General features: G+C 43.1%; 1 protein-coding gene across 2 annotated transcripts; it reads right to left on the bottom strand.

Annotated features, from left to right (window-relative positions):
* Window positions 1-1,914: 1,914 nt before the first annotated feature.
* Window positions 1,915-17,833, bottom strand: LOC100227175 (scaffold attachment factor B1). Of its 2 annotated transcripts, none has more exons than XM_012571253.5 (21): window positions 17,436-17,833; window positions 16,631-16,718; window positions 15,148-15,212; window positions 14,777-15,055; window positions 13,575-13,637; window positions 12,732-12,759; window positions 11,276-11,777; window positions 10,800-10,846; window positions 10,303-10,403; window positions 9,366-9,515; window positions 9,167-9,267; window positions 8,577-8,713; window positions 7,985-8,073; window positions 7,360-7,496; window positions 6,506-6,799; window positions 5,861-5,998; window positions 5,098-5,137; window positions 4,288-4,400; window positions 3,425-3,537; window positions 3,166-3,232; window positions 1,915-2,314 (listed from the first exon to the last, which is right to left on the bottom strand). In XM_012571253.5, the coding sequence occupies exons 1-21, from the start codon at window positions 17,628-17,630 to the stop codon at window positions 2,200-2,202; spliced, it is 2,862 nt and encodes a 953-aa protein (XP_012426707.5). In that variant the 5' UTR covers window positions 17,631-17,833; the 3' UTR covers window positions 1,915-2,199. The 2 variants fall into 2 exon arrangements, with proteins under 2 accessions (XP_012426707.5, XP_072775355.1); XM_072919254.1 differs by having other exon boundaries at window positions 5,861-6,001; window positions 6,512-6,799; window positions 17,436-17,769.
* Window positions 17,834-17,893: the final 60 nt, after the last annotated feature.

The following is a 17,893-nucleotide window of genomic DNA, read 5'->3' as shown; positions in this document are numbered from 1 at the left end:
TGGGAATTCCAGCTCCTGGGACACCTTCCTGCCTCCAGCAGGAGTTCAGATGGCTTTGGTGGATCCCTCTGTAGCAAATCCCAGGTGTCACTGTGCTGGGGACAGCAGCAAGTCCCTGGTGTCACTGTGCTGGGGACAGCAGTGAGTCTTCAATGTCACTGTGCTGGGGACAGCAGTGAGTCCCCAGGGTCGCTGTGTTGGGGACAAAAGCAAATCCCCAGTGTCACAGTGCTGGGGACAGCAGTGAGTCCCGGTGTCACTGTGCTGGGGACAAAAGCAAATCCCAGGTGTCACTGTGCTAGGGACACCAGTGAGTCCCTGCTGTCACAGTGCTGGGGACACCAGTGAGTCCCTGCTGTCACTGTGCTGGGGACACCAATGAGTCCCTGGTGTTGCTGTGCTGGGGACAGCAGTGAATCACCCATGTCACTGCGCTGGGTACACTGGCAAAGTCCCTGGTGTCACTTTGCTGGGGACACCAGTGAGTCCCTGCTGTCACTGTGCTGGGGACACCAGTGAGTCCCGGTGTCGCTGTGCTGGGGACACCAGAGAGTCCCGGTGTCGCTGTGCTGGGGACAGCAGTGAGTCCCGGTGTCGCTGTGCTGGGGACACCAGAGAGTCCCCAATGTCGCTGTGCTGGGGACAGCAGTGAGTCCCGGTGTCGCTGTGCTGGGGACACCTGTGAGTCCCGCTGTCACCAGTGAGTCCCGGTGTCACCGCGCCTGTTTCTGCCCTGCAGTACCACCTTCAGCCAGGAGGCGGCTCAGTGAGCCCCCAGAGCCCTGCAGTTCCTCACGCTCACCGCCAGGCGGCGACAGGGATTTAAATCGAGCCAAAATCTCATTTAGAGACAGGAAAAAATAAATACAGAAACTTCTATTTCCTCCGTATAGAACCGATTTTCTTACATTTTCAAGGCCTTTATGTTCATTTTTATATATAGATACAAAATTTCTATCTCTATGTTCAAGACCTATATGTATCTGTATTCAGAATTCCTTACGTTCTAAAATTCTGTGTGGAATACAGTAAATGAAGAGGGTTATTTGGAAATAACCCTCATTATTATATAAATTAATATTATTTTTAAATATGTGTATGAATAAGAAGTTTTAAAGGGAGGAATTAAAACACAGGGACATGAAGCCAGAGGTGAAAGGAAGAAATAAAGATAGGCCATAGGGAAGAGAAGGAAGAATTAAAATTTGTGCCTGAGGGGCTCCACCACTGTGACATCACCCCAAACCTGTGAGCACGGCCCCAGGGGACACCTGTTCTTGGTCTCTCCTCCTGTCTTCTCCTTCCCCTCAGCATCCCCAGAGTGCCTGGGGGATGTGGGGCACTTTCTGCCCCACCTGTGGCCCCCAGGTGTTTGTGATGCTGCTGAGGTGGGGAGAAGATGTGACTTCTGACCCTGGGAGTATTCTCATGTTTGGCTTTTAGGTTTTTATGTTGAAGATGCAAAGCAACAAGCAATGCAGGCTATCAGCATCAGAGGGAGGTAAACAAGGTGAGCACTGACCCCTAGACTGAACTCAATCCTACTTTTCAGGCCTCCTTCCTTCTTCCTCCTCTCTCCTTCCCCCTTTTTCCCAGCTTTCCTTCTTCCTCCTCCTTCTACTCCCAAAATGACAGAAAACTAAAATGGAAATGCAGAAATAATATTTAAAACTTAATGGCACAAAGGAAATAATTAAAGACAGGCAGGGTCTGCCGGGCCCTTCCACATCCACAATGTCACAGATCTATCATAGACTCATTGGTGTCCCCAGCACAGCAACACCAGGGACTCGCTGCTGTCCCCAGCACAGTGACACCTGGGATCTTCAAAGCTCACAGTGCTAAAAGCAGACTGTCTCTTTAATGATTTTTAAACCTCTCATGAGGTCACCAAAGACTCCAGAAACAGAAAAGAAACAGCAGCCATAAACCGATTTTATTATTTTTGAAAAATGGAATGTTTCACTTACAGAAACTTAAAAGCGATGTTTGACCAACACCATGTTCATTACAAACAAACAAAAAAAAAAAACCCAAACCAAACCAAACAAACCCCAAACCAAGTTGACACAGTATTTGGCTACAGCGCAGCAGCAGTCTGGCATTTTTAGAATCACAAACTCAAGGTGAGTCTGGGTTGATAAAACTCACCACCGCAGTGGGTCGGAGGTTAAAAACCCCGTTTCTGTACAGGAGCCGTCAGTAGCGGCGGCTGAAGCGGGGCTCACCCAGCCTGTTTGTCCTCTCGGGGGCTGCGAACGCACCGGGGATCCCCTGCAGCGCCTGGCCCTGGCTCCCAGCCAAGCCTCCGCGCCTGCCAACAACCAACAACCGCACGCGTCGGGCGCTGCCGCGGCTCTCCCGGAGCTCCCCGGAGCTCCCAGAGAACCCAGCACATCCCCATTTACCCCCAATGGCATCAAGCTAGCAGGGCGTGTTGTATGGATATTCTCAGTTCAGTCAGAGAGAAAAAGATTTCTACCAGTCTAAGCCTGGGAGGAATGTAAACCATCTGTGATCTTGTTTTCTGCTCATACTGTTTATAGGTATGTTCTACCACACTAACCTAAGTCCAGTGTACCAATCAGGTGAAATGTATTTACTCTAAAACCAAGGAAATTAGTCTTCATGATGTTCTCTATAAAATAGAGATGTACTTTGAATAAACAGATCATTCTTTGCCTTCTGAACATGGAGTTGTTTCATTCCCATCCTCACCTCAATAGCGACAGAGTTGGAAACAGAAAAAGGTTTAATGAAAGGCAAAATAACAAAGGTCTTACAGAGGAAAACTGAGCTAGGGGCAAGAGGTTCTTGCTCCTGCTAAAACACCCCCCAAAAGTGATTATTCCTTTTGTTCTCTTCCTTTTCTAATGTATTACCCAACTGAGACCTCTTGGCCTCTGCCCAATCAGACGTCTGAGGTGAAGTCCAACAAGGTTCTCTGAGGTGTCTTTGTACCAATTAGGGAGAGAAATTTCTGGGCTTTTTGCCTTTTTAAGCAGACAAAAAATAATTTAGTCACTCCGTGAACAGGGGGCACATTCCTATACTCTGAAAGGTGTTTCTTTAATTTGTTGGGGTTTTTTTTCTCCTTGCCAATCCAGGCTTATACAGATCAAAGTATTATAAAAGCATTATAAGCACTCTGACAAAGGTTCTTACCCTGATGTCCCTCCTCGAGTCATCCCATGGCCTGGTCCTGACTGACCAGGCATGCTTCTATCACCACCTAATCCAAAAAGAGGAAAAAAAAAGAGAAAAAAAAAAAGAAAAATACAGGTTTTTGTGTTTCCCTAATAAATATGTCACCTTGTTCCCAGAATTTCATTTGATTTCTCAGTAATTTAACTACCACTAGAAGGTTCAGCAGCAGTAATTGACAGAAAAGAACCACAATCACACTGGTAAGCAGCAAGTGTACCTTGCCATCTCTCATGATCCCGTCCCATCACTCCTCCATCCACATTTCCCTGCCATGTACGATCTTGATGCCCCTCTAACTTTCGACCATGATCTCCCCAGTCACGTCCATCTCTTAAAAAAATAAAAGAACATCTTCTAGGTATGTCCGCTACCCACTGAGCAGCACAGGGTAAAGCCAGTCACCATACCCCATGCCAAAGTGTGTTAAATGGTTAATCAAGCTAAAGCTGTAGCCACCCAATCACTGCAATCAGAACTGGTCAAAGAGAAACAATGACAGACACTTGCTGAACAGCATCCTTCACACAACAAAACTTGTCTTTTTTGATCCAGACACATCATGGATATTGCAATGGACTGAAATACTTGGGCATGGATCAATTCATTGGCTGCCACTCCTCTGTCTGAAAATTATATAGCTGGAAAATGCCCAGCTGGATTAACTGGTTTAAAGAGAAACCACTACAATTCCAGGTGAGTCCAAGTTCTCTACCCCACCACTGCAGAGACTTCTCACTCAATTTCCTTTAAAACCTGACCAGTGGCCAGGAATGAGACTTGTGTAGGCCTTACTGGGGCATCTGTAGAAACAGACTGAATCTCATCTGTAGAAATGAAAGTTATTTACAGGAGAAGCACAGCCAGGAGCTGAGCTAACTGAGCAGCTCTTTACTCACTACAGTGCTTCACTCTCCCGAGGCACGTGGGAGCTACACGTGGCAATTCCCTGCTCCTGCAGATGCTCAAAGATCTGGAGAGAGGATTCACACTTGTCAAGCTGCTTCTGCTCTCGCCCTTCAAAGGTTCACTGAGGGAATGTAAAGAGCCCCCAGTCACTTCCCTGATTTGCCAGGCACTAACCGGGTTTGTGGGGGGATCCCTCTTCCCTCACTCATCCTCCTGTCGGAGCCGTAGCCACCCCAGCTGTCCCGGGAGTGACGCTCAGGCCCCCCGTGCCGCTCGTCTGGGTAGTGCTGAAAGGCAAACAGGACACAGTCACGCTAAAAACCAACACAAGTTTTCTTCTAGGATTGCAAAAATTGGCTTTTTGGATGTTGTTTTCTATGAGCTGTCAGAAAAAACTAGCTGTCTCGTTTTTTACAGGTTCTGTTGTTGGGCATGGTTCAGTCCAGGTGTTTATTTTGTGCTGTTCTCTGGTGGGAGAGATCTTTTTTGCTTGGTAGGTTTTTTTAAGGTTTACGTTCTTGGCTTCTTTAAATTCTTCCATAGAATATCTGCCTGTTTCCTACCCGTCTTCTGAAATTGAATCCCATTGTGGCATTGATTTTCACACCTGTCCTTTTACAGCCTTGTTTCATTATGGCATTAGTTGTTTAAATTAGATAAATGGCATCCTTTGCCAGCTAAGTAAGTACAGCAGCTCTCTCTTAATACCCAAGATGGTCAATCAAAAAGCTTTTACTGCCACATACCAGCCTGAAAAAATGCTCCCACCACTCAGAGGTTTCCTCTTGACTACATCTGAGGCTACCACCCCAGCAAGCAGGTAACCTAATAATTTACTTTCTGTTCATTAGCACACAAAATTCGCTCTGCTTAAGTATCTCAGCTGAAATTATTGTGTTTGTGCTTTGGCCTACTGTGTCCTTTCTGCTATGAGGTCAGCTTGTCTTGATTTTTAACTGAAGCAGTAATTTGCTTGTAACGCACCTGCCCATCTCGATCTGGAATCCCCCTTGTACAGTCTCTCCTGAAACAAAAAAGAAAAGTTTCAGTTGAATCAACACAGTAATTATAATTCCAGTGTCTGCATGAAATAACACATGGAAAGTTCATCTTCCTTAGGCTGTAAATCTGGATGCTAATGTTCAGTAGCAAGAAAACTCAAAAGAGTTCTTGTTTCATAGCATAAAAAGAGATCAAAGTAACACCTATCACTGTAATCTGGGTAGAAAAGGCACCACTGAGGATGGCCAGGTACTCAGTGATACCAAGGGAGAATACTGAGTGAACCTACCAGCGTCACAAAGGAGTTACAAGCAAAACCAAACAGTACAGTTTTCACCAGAGATCCTTTGAGAGTAAAGGGAAGCCTCAATGGCACCACACAGAAAGTATTTTTCCTTTCTGTGGCGCTAAAAACCTGCATTAGCCAGGCTGCAAAGGGCAGGGAAAGTTTTAAAGCAAAAGTAAATGGCTAAATCTTAGGGGTTCATAAAGTAGACTTCCGTACACCTTGAGAGGAGGTGTTGTATTTCCATCAGCATCATGGCAGACTGCATTAGGACTTGGCTTATCATCTTTATGCAGCCTCCTTCTATGACCCTAACCCACAGAAACAAAGGATTGCAAACACGTGTGAAATCAGACATGAGAAATACACAAGAATGATTTCTTACACTCTGCTGACATTCAAGACACCAAATTTCCCTGAAGACATAGGAAGAAGAAGAAGAGCCAGTGCCTTGCCAACCTGTCCAAGCAGTGATCCTGGTAGCGGCCGCGGTCCCGGTGGTCAAAGTCGTGGAAGCGATCCTGGCGGCCGAAGTCCGAGTGGTACCGCTCCTCCAGCGCCAGCCGCTTGGCCTCGGGCCAGTACGGGTCATCCCGCCTGCACACGGCTCACATCAGCAGCAGCCCCAGAACCATCCCCCCTTTCCTGCTCTCTCAAACCTCATTCCACCCAATAATTAAAAATATAGGTGTGTTAAGCAGAAGTTGCATTTTGATTTCAGAGAGAATTTGGTTTACCAAAACCAGCTTAATTTCAGCACGTGGTGATGTGAGAAGAGAATGAGTATCTTTCCCGCTACCATGTAAAATGTATACACACTACTACTCCATTAACTACACTAATACTCTCTATTACTCAGAGCAGTAACAACTCTGTGTTGTTACTACTCTTGGTCATCCCTCTTTGGGAAACAGGAGCAGACCAGAACAGTGCTTACAAGCACGGTATTTGCTCTTCTTCAAATTGCTATTAGTGTTAAAAGCAGCACCTAATGAGTCTTTCAGCTGCAAGCTCCCATGACTGCATTACCCAGAGTGCTCCCCATTTTCACAAGCTCCCAAAGGGAATGGAGCTGAGTTTGGGGTGCCCTGCCCTGCTCCTCACCTGCTGTCAGGATCGTAAGGCCTCCTCATGGCAGATCTCCGCTCCTGCTCGTAGCGCAGCTGCTCCTGCTGGCGTCGCAGCTCTTCCCTCTCCCTCTGGATTCGCTCCTGTTCCCGTCTCCTCTCCTGCTCTATGTGCATCCTTTCCCTCTCCAGCCTCTCCCTCTCCAAGCGCTCTCTGTCCAGGCGCTGCCGTTGGAATTCCAGCCGTTCCCGCTCCCTCTGAAGCCTCTGTCTCTCATCCCGCTCGTGAATGGCTGCGAGGCGCTGCTCCCGGTCTCGCCTCTCTCTCTCTCTAATTTCAAAGAGATATTTGTTTTTTAATTGAGACTCTTGTCCAAGCTTTACTGCTTCTTTGTTTTGGGTGGGGTTTCATTTTTTAAAAAAGCTTCTGTTTTCTCCCAGTTCTTCTCAATTAAGTAACAGCTTAAGAGAAAATAAAGAATTCCATACAAACGACAGAAGCAAAGGTGAGAACTGTACATAAGTGACACACCATCTACTCTTAAGTCAGGTCTGAAAAAGCTTTCAGAGACCCCAGCAAGTCTCAAGACAAAAATCTGATGTACAAAAAGTATTTACAAGCTTCTGTAGAAAAAGCAAAAATTCAAATCCAGTCAAGTGGAAGACAAAGCCTGAAATCACCTATGGAATTCTCATGAGAACATTGATTTCAGCAGTAAAAGCCTCCATCACTTAGCATTGATTTCATACTAATTACTGCTAGAACAGACATTAATCTGAAATATCACTGTTGGAGGGTCAGCACAGCACTGTTTTGCAGCCTGTCCAAAACACAAAACAAGAAAGGGAGTAAAAAATGCCATTTAAAGTTTAGAGGGAGTAGGAACTCACCGGCGCCTCTCAGTTTCCCTGATTTCTCTCTCCCTCTGCCTCTGCCGCTCCCGTTCCCGCTGCTCCTTGATTTTATCGAATGATAAAATATCCTGCTTTTCTTTGCTCTCCGATTTGCGGTCCTGGCTTTTTGTGCTCTGACATGAACCAGAACAATGCATGAGCTGAACACAGGGCAGTTCCAGCTACAACTCCTAGGCAAACACTACACTTGTATCAACCTGAACAAAACAGGCTACCGTGCCTTTCCCAGAGGTAAACAACAGTGGAATTTGAGGGAAAAGTACCCCCACTTTGACCAGAACTTCTAAATATTACAAATAAGTACTACGGCAACACAACCTGACTTGCACAGTAACATTACAAGCTCAGGGAAACACATCACTCTAAAACCATTTTCATATTGCAACTTGACTTCTTCCACTAGGTCAGCAGTAAAAAAGTACAAAAAAGGTGAAACAGAAGCAGTTCCCCTCTGCCACATCATTAACACTCTGATGCTTTCCAGAAAGTGCTAAAAGGATAACTGTACCAATACGGAAGGATAAAACCCCTTCACCTCTGAGCACATAAATCTATTTGACACCTATTTTTACACAAAAGCTTCTCTGGAAGTTTGCCTTACCCTCTCTTTTGAGGCAGAGGTTTTCACACTAATAACTGGCTCTCCTTTAGATTTATCCATTACCACTGTCCTTTCTGTTCCTCGACTCGCTAGAAAACAAAACAGAGCCAAAAAATAAATGGTACAAAAGATATTCAACAATTCTTGCAAGATTCAAAACTGTGAAGAGTACAAAATTATTTTAATGAGGATTTTAATAACTTATGAGACTTATTCATGATTTAAATAGCTTCCCAAGATTTGGCCAACTTGAGGATGGGAGCAGTAAATTTATCACAAAATTACAGCAGTATTTTCTGGCAGGGATGACAGCTAAAAGAACACAAATTTAATTTAATTCTTCTGTCCACAAAATAAACCCTTCACCACAGTTTAAAAAAAAAAGCCCAAAAAAGAACACAGAACCACAGTGACAGTTCCATAAAAATGATGGAAACTCTGTTTTAAGTTATTAGAAAATGAAGTAAAAATTTTCAAGATATTTTCTGATGTGTCAGTTTTACTAAGTAAGCTTCTTTTTACTGAATTATCAATCACATCTAATAATGTACAAGTACCCTTGAAAACATTTCTGAAGGGCATCCAGCATCACCTGATTTGCTTGCCCTGGATCTATCAGAAGATCCAGTCTTTTGTTCATCCTTTTCTTTTCCTTCTTTTTCATCTTTCTCTGATTTCTTAGCATCATCTTTTTTGTCGATCTTCTCCTCCTTCTTAATACCAACAGACCTACAAAAAGCAGGAAAGCAAAATGCCTCTTTCAAAAGCAACAAACCACTTGAAAAACCAATGCTGGAAGTATCACTCACTAATCACAGAGTCAGTCTACCAAAAAGACAGAATAAATCCTAGAAATATTTGTCAGTTAAAAAAAAAAGTTCAAGATAGAGTCAGATCAGAGGAGAAACCTCTGGTAAAAGTAATGCTTTACCTAGAAATAATTTGATTTAGTATCTCCCAATATAGCTAACAAGTTTTTATACTAAAGAGCTTCTTATTTCTGAACAGAAGGCCAGTTAAGGTGCCCTTACCACTGTAAAACATCAACTTTCCAAGCATTATTCCTACTTAAAGTGCAGAATAAAACATTAAATCAAGATTTATTACAGTTCAACTTGGTCACCTGGCTGTACTTGAAATGAGTGGTCTTTAAGTATCATAAAATACAAAACAACACTTTACTTCTCAGATTTGCACTCTGCAGAATGGTGCCTGTCTTTTTCCTTCCTTGTTTCACCTTCTTTTTTGTCAGAAGGCTTTTTTCCTGCTGGTTCATTTTTTGCCTAGAAATTCAGCCAGAAATAATTACATAGTCAGAGACAGAGATTAAAATTGCATGCTTTTATTTTCATTACACTGCCATGAAACAGCTGCCACTCACCTTTTCCACAGAAATCATTTTACCATGCAGCTCTGTTCTGTGGAGGTGATTAATACACTTGGTGGCCTCCTCAGATGTTGACATTGTCACAAAGCCATAGCAGCGAGCACCAGGACTGCGAGCATTTGTCACCACTTTTGCACCAACCACCTTTAGGAAAAAACAAAATATTCTGTGTTTGCAGGTCTGTCACTAAATAAATTCTAACTTAATGACCACTTCTTAGAACAGTTTGGATGGGAAACGACTTTTAAAAGCCTTTAAAAGTTCAACCAGTCCTCTGTCAACTACTATTCCTTTCTCTTTCCTTACAGGACAGCTGTACCCACAGATGATAATCTGTGACAGGCAGTGGCATTTAGTGACATAAACATTTAGTATTACATTCAGAAAAGTATTTGGCAGAAGGGAAGATGGTCACACACAGAGTTCCCTTCCATAACTTCTGCTCCTGTATCCTAGCAGGCACTGCAAAACAAGTGGGAGCCTGCCCTCAAAGACTGGATTTCTCCAGAGAATACTCCTTGAAATGGAATAGTTTAAAACAGCATTAACTACAGATGGATATTCAAGACATAATTAGACTACTACATACTGATCTATGTTTGCAGGTCTGTTATGAAATAAATTCTAAATTAATGACCATTTCTCAGAACAGTTTGGATGGGAAAGGACACAGATCTACCAGTCTCTCCTGTCAAGAATTACCTCATTCTCACAGGTACCTGCACAGATATTCTCTGCAAATTCCATCTCTGCTCCCACCCCTCCATTCCAAGCTTCTTTATTGAACTCCTTTGAGATGTGGAGTTTCCAAAGAATAAAAAGTTAAGAACTCAGCCTGCCCAGTTATTCATGAGGGAAAATAAAAGTAACATTTAAGGTCAGCCTTTTAAACTGACAGAATGATTTGTTAATTTACATATCCTCTACATACCTTTCCATACTTGCTGAAAAGGTTCTTCAAATCTGTAGCTCTAGTAGAAGAGGAAAGTCCACTAACCCACAAATTTCTGCCAGAACCACTCCCCACACGGCCTGGGGTGCAAAAAACATAAAAGACCACGTGAAACACAAATGCAGCAGTGCAAAATTTAGAGTCCTAAACCCCCCACATTTTTCCTTCATAAAGCTCTCCATAGTTAATGTGCATTTGAACAGCCTTAAAGAGTTTGTAGCTACAGATTTTCTTCTTGTACTTCAATCACTTTTAGGAGAATTACAAAGTATCAAAGGTTAATCCACAAAATATACTTTAAACAAACTCCAACTCTGTTTGTTAATAATGCTACAGAAGTCACAGAGAACTGATACTTTAAAGTTTGAAAGGATGTGTTACAACTGCATTGAGGGTTCATAGAATTGACAGTCTTCCTTTTTACTCCAGGTTCATTGCACATAAAAACCCACCAAAATCCCCAAATGTACACCTACCTTTCTCATCTTTTGTGACTGCCTTTGTATCTTTGTCTTCAACAGGGCTAAAGACAAAACACCACATTATTCAAAAGATCATATACAAAAAGGCCATTAATTCTAGATAGCACAACTAAACTTGGATACCTACCAGCAAATTAGTTCCAAAATAAACACTATTATTGGCAATTTTCTAGAAGAGTGACAGGAAATAGGGATTTGTACCCCTAAACGGACAATTCTGTTTTGCAGAAGACAGAAATAAGAGTAATTTGGGGAAAACAACCTTTGAAGGTTGAGGAAGGAAAGAAATCAAACCCACTGTTCTTAAGGAAAAAAAAAAAAATCTGCACATGGAGAAATAAAAGAGACCTTTAGGAATAGGCTACAATTTCATCAGTCTCGGAGGCCAATTGAAGGAAACAGCTTATTCGCATCACTTAAGGACCAATGATAAAAGATAGCATCTGGTCTAGAACGGAGAAAAAACAAACCTCTTTTTCTGATCACCGCCCTCACTGGCTGAGGACTCTTTAGTGGCAGGGGAAGATTCCTCAGAATTAGCTTTGTCTTCTGCTCTCTTGCCATCTTCTTTGCTATCTCTGGCTTCGGCACCTGCGCCTTTCTCCGCTGCCTCCCCACTAGAGGCTTCCAGGCCTTGGGAGCGCTTGCTACTCTGATCGCTTAGGGTCTCTACCACTACACCTTCAGAGTCCGGGCCCTCTTCCTCGGGGCTCTGTTCACTTGTCTCCCCTTTTGCTACCACTAAACGCTTTGCTTCCTTCCTTGCCAAAGCTTGGGCCGATTTGCTGTCCAAAGCTAAAGCATCTTCCTCCAGCTGAGCGGCAGCGAGAGCGTCCTCTTCCTCAGCCAGCCTCTTGCCTGGCCCCGCGTTACTGGCTTCCTGCGCACGCGGCCGCTCCGCTTCGGGAGGTTCTTCGTTAAGTAGCTCAGATTTACAAGTTTCCCCCAAAATGTCGAGTATTTTCTCATTTTCTACGGATTTAACAGGAATAGAATGGCACAAGATTTAATCACCAGGGAAATACAGCAATCACAATTGTGGAACTGGCATGGCTGCCACACTAACACCAAGAGAACTGCTAAGCTACACAGAGATTGGAAAACCCTAGTGTACACAGTGTTGTTACACCTACCACGCTAACTGCTCTCTCACACCCTGCCAAATCAGCCCTAGCACCTCAACAGCCAAGAAAAATGCCCCCACAGATTTAACAAAAACTTCGGGCTCAGCCTTCATATTCTTCAGCAAATCGTTCAGCTCTGTTTCTTCTCTAGTTAGCTTCCAGAGTCCGAGATGCTTAACTGAACGTATCAAGGCACTGAGAGTTCAATTTTCCAAATTTCTGTGAAGTTCTTTTAGCAGAGACAGTCCAACATGAGAACTGGGCATCTTCTGATGGTTCTGAGTGTCTATGCAGTCCAGAAAGCGAGTGGGATCTGTAGCAAATTCCCGTGATGGCAGTGTGTTCCTTCTTCTGAAGTCCAGTCACTCCTTAATTTCTGTTCTGCACCAGAGCTTTGCACTGCCTACTCTCCTGTATTTATATTTATTCACAGAACCACTGTACAGTGTGATATCACAAGATCTGTTTTCAGAACCTTTACATCTTTAAGGCTCATTCCTTAACTTCACTCTGCAGTAACAGTTCTAGGGAACCATTTCATGGAATTAAACAAGTTTTCCAAAGGTGGTTATTCACAGATCTGGTGATATGACTGGGTTTCCAATCTCTATGACCCTGCATGACCTGGATTTTCCACCATAATAACGTACACTACAGTAATGCATTAAAAAAAAGAACCAAAAAAACCAAACAGGGACGCAAAAAGCCTAAATGAAGAATGAAACTGTTTAAATGCCCAGGATTTTTTTTTTCATTAAAAAAAAAAAAGAATTCAAAGTAACCAAACAAAAACAAACAGTACCTGGCTCCAAAGGTAACTCTTCAAGTTCCTGTAGTGAAAAAGATTTTAAAAGGGAGAAATATCACTATTTCAGAAGCCAGATGCTATTGTGAATGACATTTCTTATGCACCCGTTACAGGAGAGTATTTAGTGAAAACAATAGTATAATTTAGCCTAGTCCAGCTTTGAAAACATTGAAATTCAAATAAATTTCTCAGAAAAAAAAAATTAAGATGAGCTTTTAACATCCTTAAAGTTTTATGAAGTCCGAAAACTTTAAAACCTCTCAAATTCAGCCACCTGTTGAACACATGGTACACATTCACATGGACAAATCAATCAATAAATGTAAGTAGCACAAAGGAAAGCTTATCTTGATGTTACCCTTCCCTACCCTGTGTTTTTTGAAGTCTCCTTTCTGAAAACAGGATCAACAGAAACACCAGCTTCCCCTGGAGCTGGTGTTCTTAACCTACCAGGAGTGATCTGGAAACAAGGCCAGCATTTCAGGAATAGACAGTTCCAGCTTTCTTCTCACCCTGGGATATGTACATTTTTTATGGAAATTAAACACAATGTAAGGCACTGAGCTGGTATTTCAGATCAGATAAAAGGAATCCAATCTACCACCAAACTCAGTATGATACATACATCATAAATATATACATATGTATGTATATACATATATATATATGATCTGATAAAGAAATAAATCTTTGTCTCTATGAATAAATCAAAAGGCATTAGTTCCCATTCTTTGCAGAGGAAGAATGCACCCACTATACACACAGTTTCAATATACAGTATTATATAGTGTATTTTATGCTTTTTTTGTTTGTAAAGAAAAACTGGCTACCATTTACCTTTATTACGGTTAAATCTGATGAAGAAGCATCTAAACTGTTCCCAACATCTTCAAACTCTACCTTTAAAAAACAAATGGGAGACATCTTGTTATCTATAAAAGAATATTGTGAGTAAAAGCTGAATGAGAAACTGAAGAGTTGTATTTGCACTGACAGCTCTTACCCAGCAAACACATCCAGCATCCAAAGCAACCAATAATGCTAAAAACTGAGTGATAACCCCCAGGCCTCTTCCTGATCCCCACTGACTGAATAAAATCCCTCATCTCTCAACTATGATGGCCAGCTCAAAAAAATCTTTTAAATATGGGGATTTCAACAGCAAAATTTCTCTGATTTGTATCCCTGTCGTTTACAGCAACTACCCTGAGCCAAAAAAATCTATAGACTTGATAATTATTTCCTTCACTGATGAAAGCAGATCATGGGAGCTGACCTGGCCTCAAGACAATTTACTCACTCAAAAAAATCCCTTTTTTCTGAGTATTTCCATTTGATTTGTGTAGGACAAGGATATGCCTGGGGATAGGAGGCCACACATTTCTCCAACTTTAGAAAAGAACCATACAACTTTAGAGCCTCATAGTCAATGTGGACACACAACAAAGAGCAATACTACCCCATTAGATGGGGCAGAAATAACTTCTTTCAAATGCTTTGTTGTATTTTTCATGAGATAAAGCACTTGATTTTGGGGGAAGGGATTATCCTTTAGCCCACTGTCAACAGCCAGATGAACACAACAAGCCAACATAAAAATACTGAATAACTGCAAGGCCCAGCCTCAGCAGAAAAATAACCTTGAATATAATTCCCTGAATGGTGCTGTTCAGTTGAGAAGAAAGTAAGCTACACTATTTGTATGCCTCACATGTTCTCTGAAATAAAAATATGAAAATAAGAAAAATACATATATTATAATTAATAAGGTGAAGCAGAGTTCAAAGCACAATTAAAACCAAATCCTCTGTAAATGGCTATTAAATAATAAAACCACATGTGTACCAACAACAGTTAAGTATTTTAAAAATTAAGATACTTATTTCCACAAATATGTAAAAAGAAAAGCAACGACCATAAGAACCAGTAGAGTTCCAAGTTTTCCCAAGTACTCTTTAGCCACCATTTTGCTATTTAATCCATAAATAAATAAATTCTAAAAAGAAAATCCTGATTCCATACATGTAAGAGATGCATACCATCACTATTGGTATTTCTCTTGATTCTTCTTTAATTTCTGAAAATTGTGGGGATGCCTCCAAGTTACCTACAGCATACTCTGTAGGCTGATCTGGAAATTCTTTCATTTCTGCATCAGCATTTTCTTTACTATCAGACAGCGAGTCAAGAATATTATGGGCACTGTAATCATCTCCACAATCTACTGCATTGCCATTATCTATTTCAGCTTCATCTAACACACTAATATCCATCATGTCAATATCCTGCAAGTTATCCAAACTTGCTTCAATATCGTCCTGTAAAAGAAAAAAAAGCACATGTCACAGTCAGGGTGACTTGAGAGCCATCTGCCACCACCTGAGTCCCCTCCAAAGCCAGCCCCCTGTACCTGTCCATCTCCAGAATCCTCCTCCAGGCCGTTGTCTTCCACTCCCTCTTCATCTGCTCTACGTCCTAACAACAACATTATCATCAGAATGAGAGCAGAAATTACAATTGTACCCCTCAAGCTTTACTTTTTCACCAGGGTTGGTGCTCCCTTCAGTTTTTTCCCTGTTTGTGACCACCCTAGTAAGTGATAAACACACCACAGTCCAACACCTGGCAGGAGCTCAAGCTCTGTGACCTCCCCAGAACATTTGGCTCAGCTCAGATTGCAGCAATTTATCACCTCAACCTTTCATTTCTTCACAGGCATTTATGAGGACAGAAAAAAACCCCAACCAAACAAAATACAAAATAATGCACAAAATACTGAAAAAACCCACTGTACCTGTGAGTTTCACTGCTCTGCCCACCAGCTGCATATGAATTATCCCAATTAAAGGAATTACTGAAAACACTGCACTGGCTTCAGCACCAAGGAGCAACTCCTCAAACTCAGAGCTAAGCAGCTGTTTGACATTTTGTGAATTGTATTTTCCTCAAAAACTACAAGCACATTACAACTGAAAAGTGAGAGGGGTTTTAGAGCCAAGAGGAATATTTGATCTATTTTCATCCTGACACTAAAAATTGCAATAAAAGACATCAGGTGTTTTTCTAAGACTTGAATTAATATGATTTAAAAGATCTCTTTCACCCAGAGCTGTGACATTTGCCCTCTATGTGGTCAAGAGTTCACATTTTAGCCTCCAAGCAATTGCACCATCACTCCAAATCAGATGTAATGAGAAAAATCAAACAAATTAGCTGGCAAAACAGTTTACATTTACAGTTTACACAAAATTTACATTTTGTGTCAACCAAATCTAGTAATGAAAATACTCTAGCTAAACTAGTTCTTTTGCTCAGCTCCAATGCAAAGTTTTAAACACTATTTGCTTACAAAATAAGATCAAATTGTGCTAATTAACTAATTTTAGGAAACCAGTATATTATTTTCTGAAACTAAGGATTACGTAAGACTGTCTCACTGCTACAAAAACCAAACATTAAGGTCTTGAAAATATAACTAACTTCAGAAATGGATTAAAAACTTGTCTTCTGAGAAGAAAATTGCAACTGCTATTAGCTATGAAGCGTAACACTAGAGAGCTTATTTTGCATTTGCTAGAAACTCTATATTTCTACATTAAAAAAGTATTAAAAACACTGACACTGCTTCAGTATTACTTAGCAATTCTTAATATAAATTTCAGGGACTTCTGAGAATAAACCAACAGATCCTTCAACATTTAAATCACATTAAATTCTCTGATTCAATAACTGCTAAGTTTAATATTTTCTCATCCATTCCTAGAAACTTCAGAACAAATGTGGGGTAGAGTACCAGTAACACAAAAAAATATTATGGAAGTTCCATTTAATGAGTACATTTGCTTGAAAATTCAAGGGTGATAAAGTGGAAAGTCTCTCTAACTGCCCTGTACCTTTGCTGCTCCTTTTTGGAGTCTTCTTCATTATATTTTCTGAAGCCAATGGAATTTCATCAGGATTCCCTCCTTCCTCCTCAATAGCCTTACAGGGGCAAAAGAGAAAGACAGATATAAAAACAGACATAAAAAAATTCATTTGTACATTTTTGTTGCGTTTAAGGGCTAGACACCAGAGGCTAAAGAATTCCAAACCATGAATCAGCAACTTGGCTACACAAACGAGAAACCACCAGAGCAAAGCAACAAGCAGGCAGAAAGCAGTAACGTGTTGGTGTAAGGTTTCAGGAAAACTGTCAGCAAAAAAAGCCAATCCTACAGCATTTGGGACTGTGCACAAACACACGGGTTGTTGTGACAGAGTAAAATCCTGGGCTCTGGGACGCAGCAAGCAGGTCAGAGAAGGGATTCCTCATGGTATTAACACACGAAAGGTTGTGATGAGGATACAGAGAAAGGACTGCCAGAAAACCACCAGCACGCAGCAAAACACCCCGCCAGACAGCGCGCAGAGCCTAACCCCAGCGACGCAGGGAACAGCAGAACTCTGTGGCGCACGAAGCGGGGAAAACTCGGGCCGAGCGCCACGGCAGACACGGAGAGCCGGGACGGGAGCGGGACTCGGTGACACTCCGTGACAGCGCCGGTGACAGGGCGAGCCCGGCCACGCCGGCACCGAACGCTCGCACCGATCCCCTCAGGGCCCCGGCCGCGCTTTGGCGCCATTTTCCCCAGCGGTGCCCGCCGGGCCGGGGTCGCAGCCGCTGCACGCCCCGCTGAGGCAGCCCCACCGCGCCCTCACCTTCCTCAGCCGCTCCATGAGGACGCTCTTGTTGCCGCCGCTGTCCAGGTTGCGCTGCCTGAGCTCGGCCCGCAGGTCTATCACGCGCAGCTCGCTCAGCGGCCGCCGCCGGCTTTCCGACTCCGAACCGGGGACGCCAGGCCCTGCCAGGGACGCAGACTCCGCCAGCCCGGCCGGTGAGTGACTCTCCGCCATGGGCCGCGGTTTGGACTCGCTCGCTCGGGGCAAGGCGGGGTAAAAGCAAGGCGGGAGCGCCGCAGCCGCCGCCGCAGCACAAAATGGAGGAGAGCCGGGGCGCGGGGAGAGCGAGGGGGCGGGAAAGGCAGGGAGGCGCAGCGCGCGTGCGCGCCGGGGGTCCGGGCAGGCCGCGCGCGCCGCGGCGCCGCCAACTCCGGAGCGGCGGTGACGTCACGCGGGCGGCCGGCCCCCGGTCCCCCTTCCGCGCATGCGCAAGAGCT

This window comes from Taeniopygia guttata, chromosome 28, assembly GCF_048771995.1.
Source record: "Taeniopygia guttata chromosome 28, bTaeGut7.mat, whole genome shotgun sequence".
In the NCBI taxonomy this organism is placed as follows: Eukaryota; Metazoa; Chordata; class Aves; order Passeriformes; family Estrildidae; genus Taeniopygia; species Taeniopygia guttata.
Note: the sequence above shows the minus strand (reverse complement) of the source record. Positions and strands in the feature narration are given on the sequence as shown.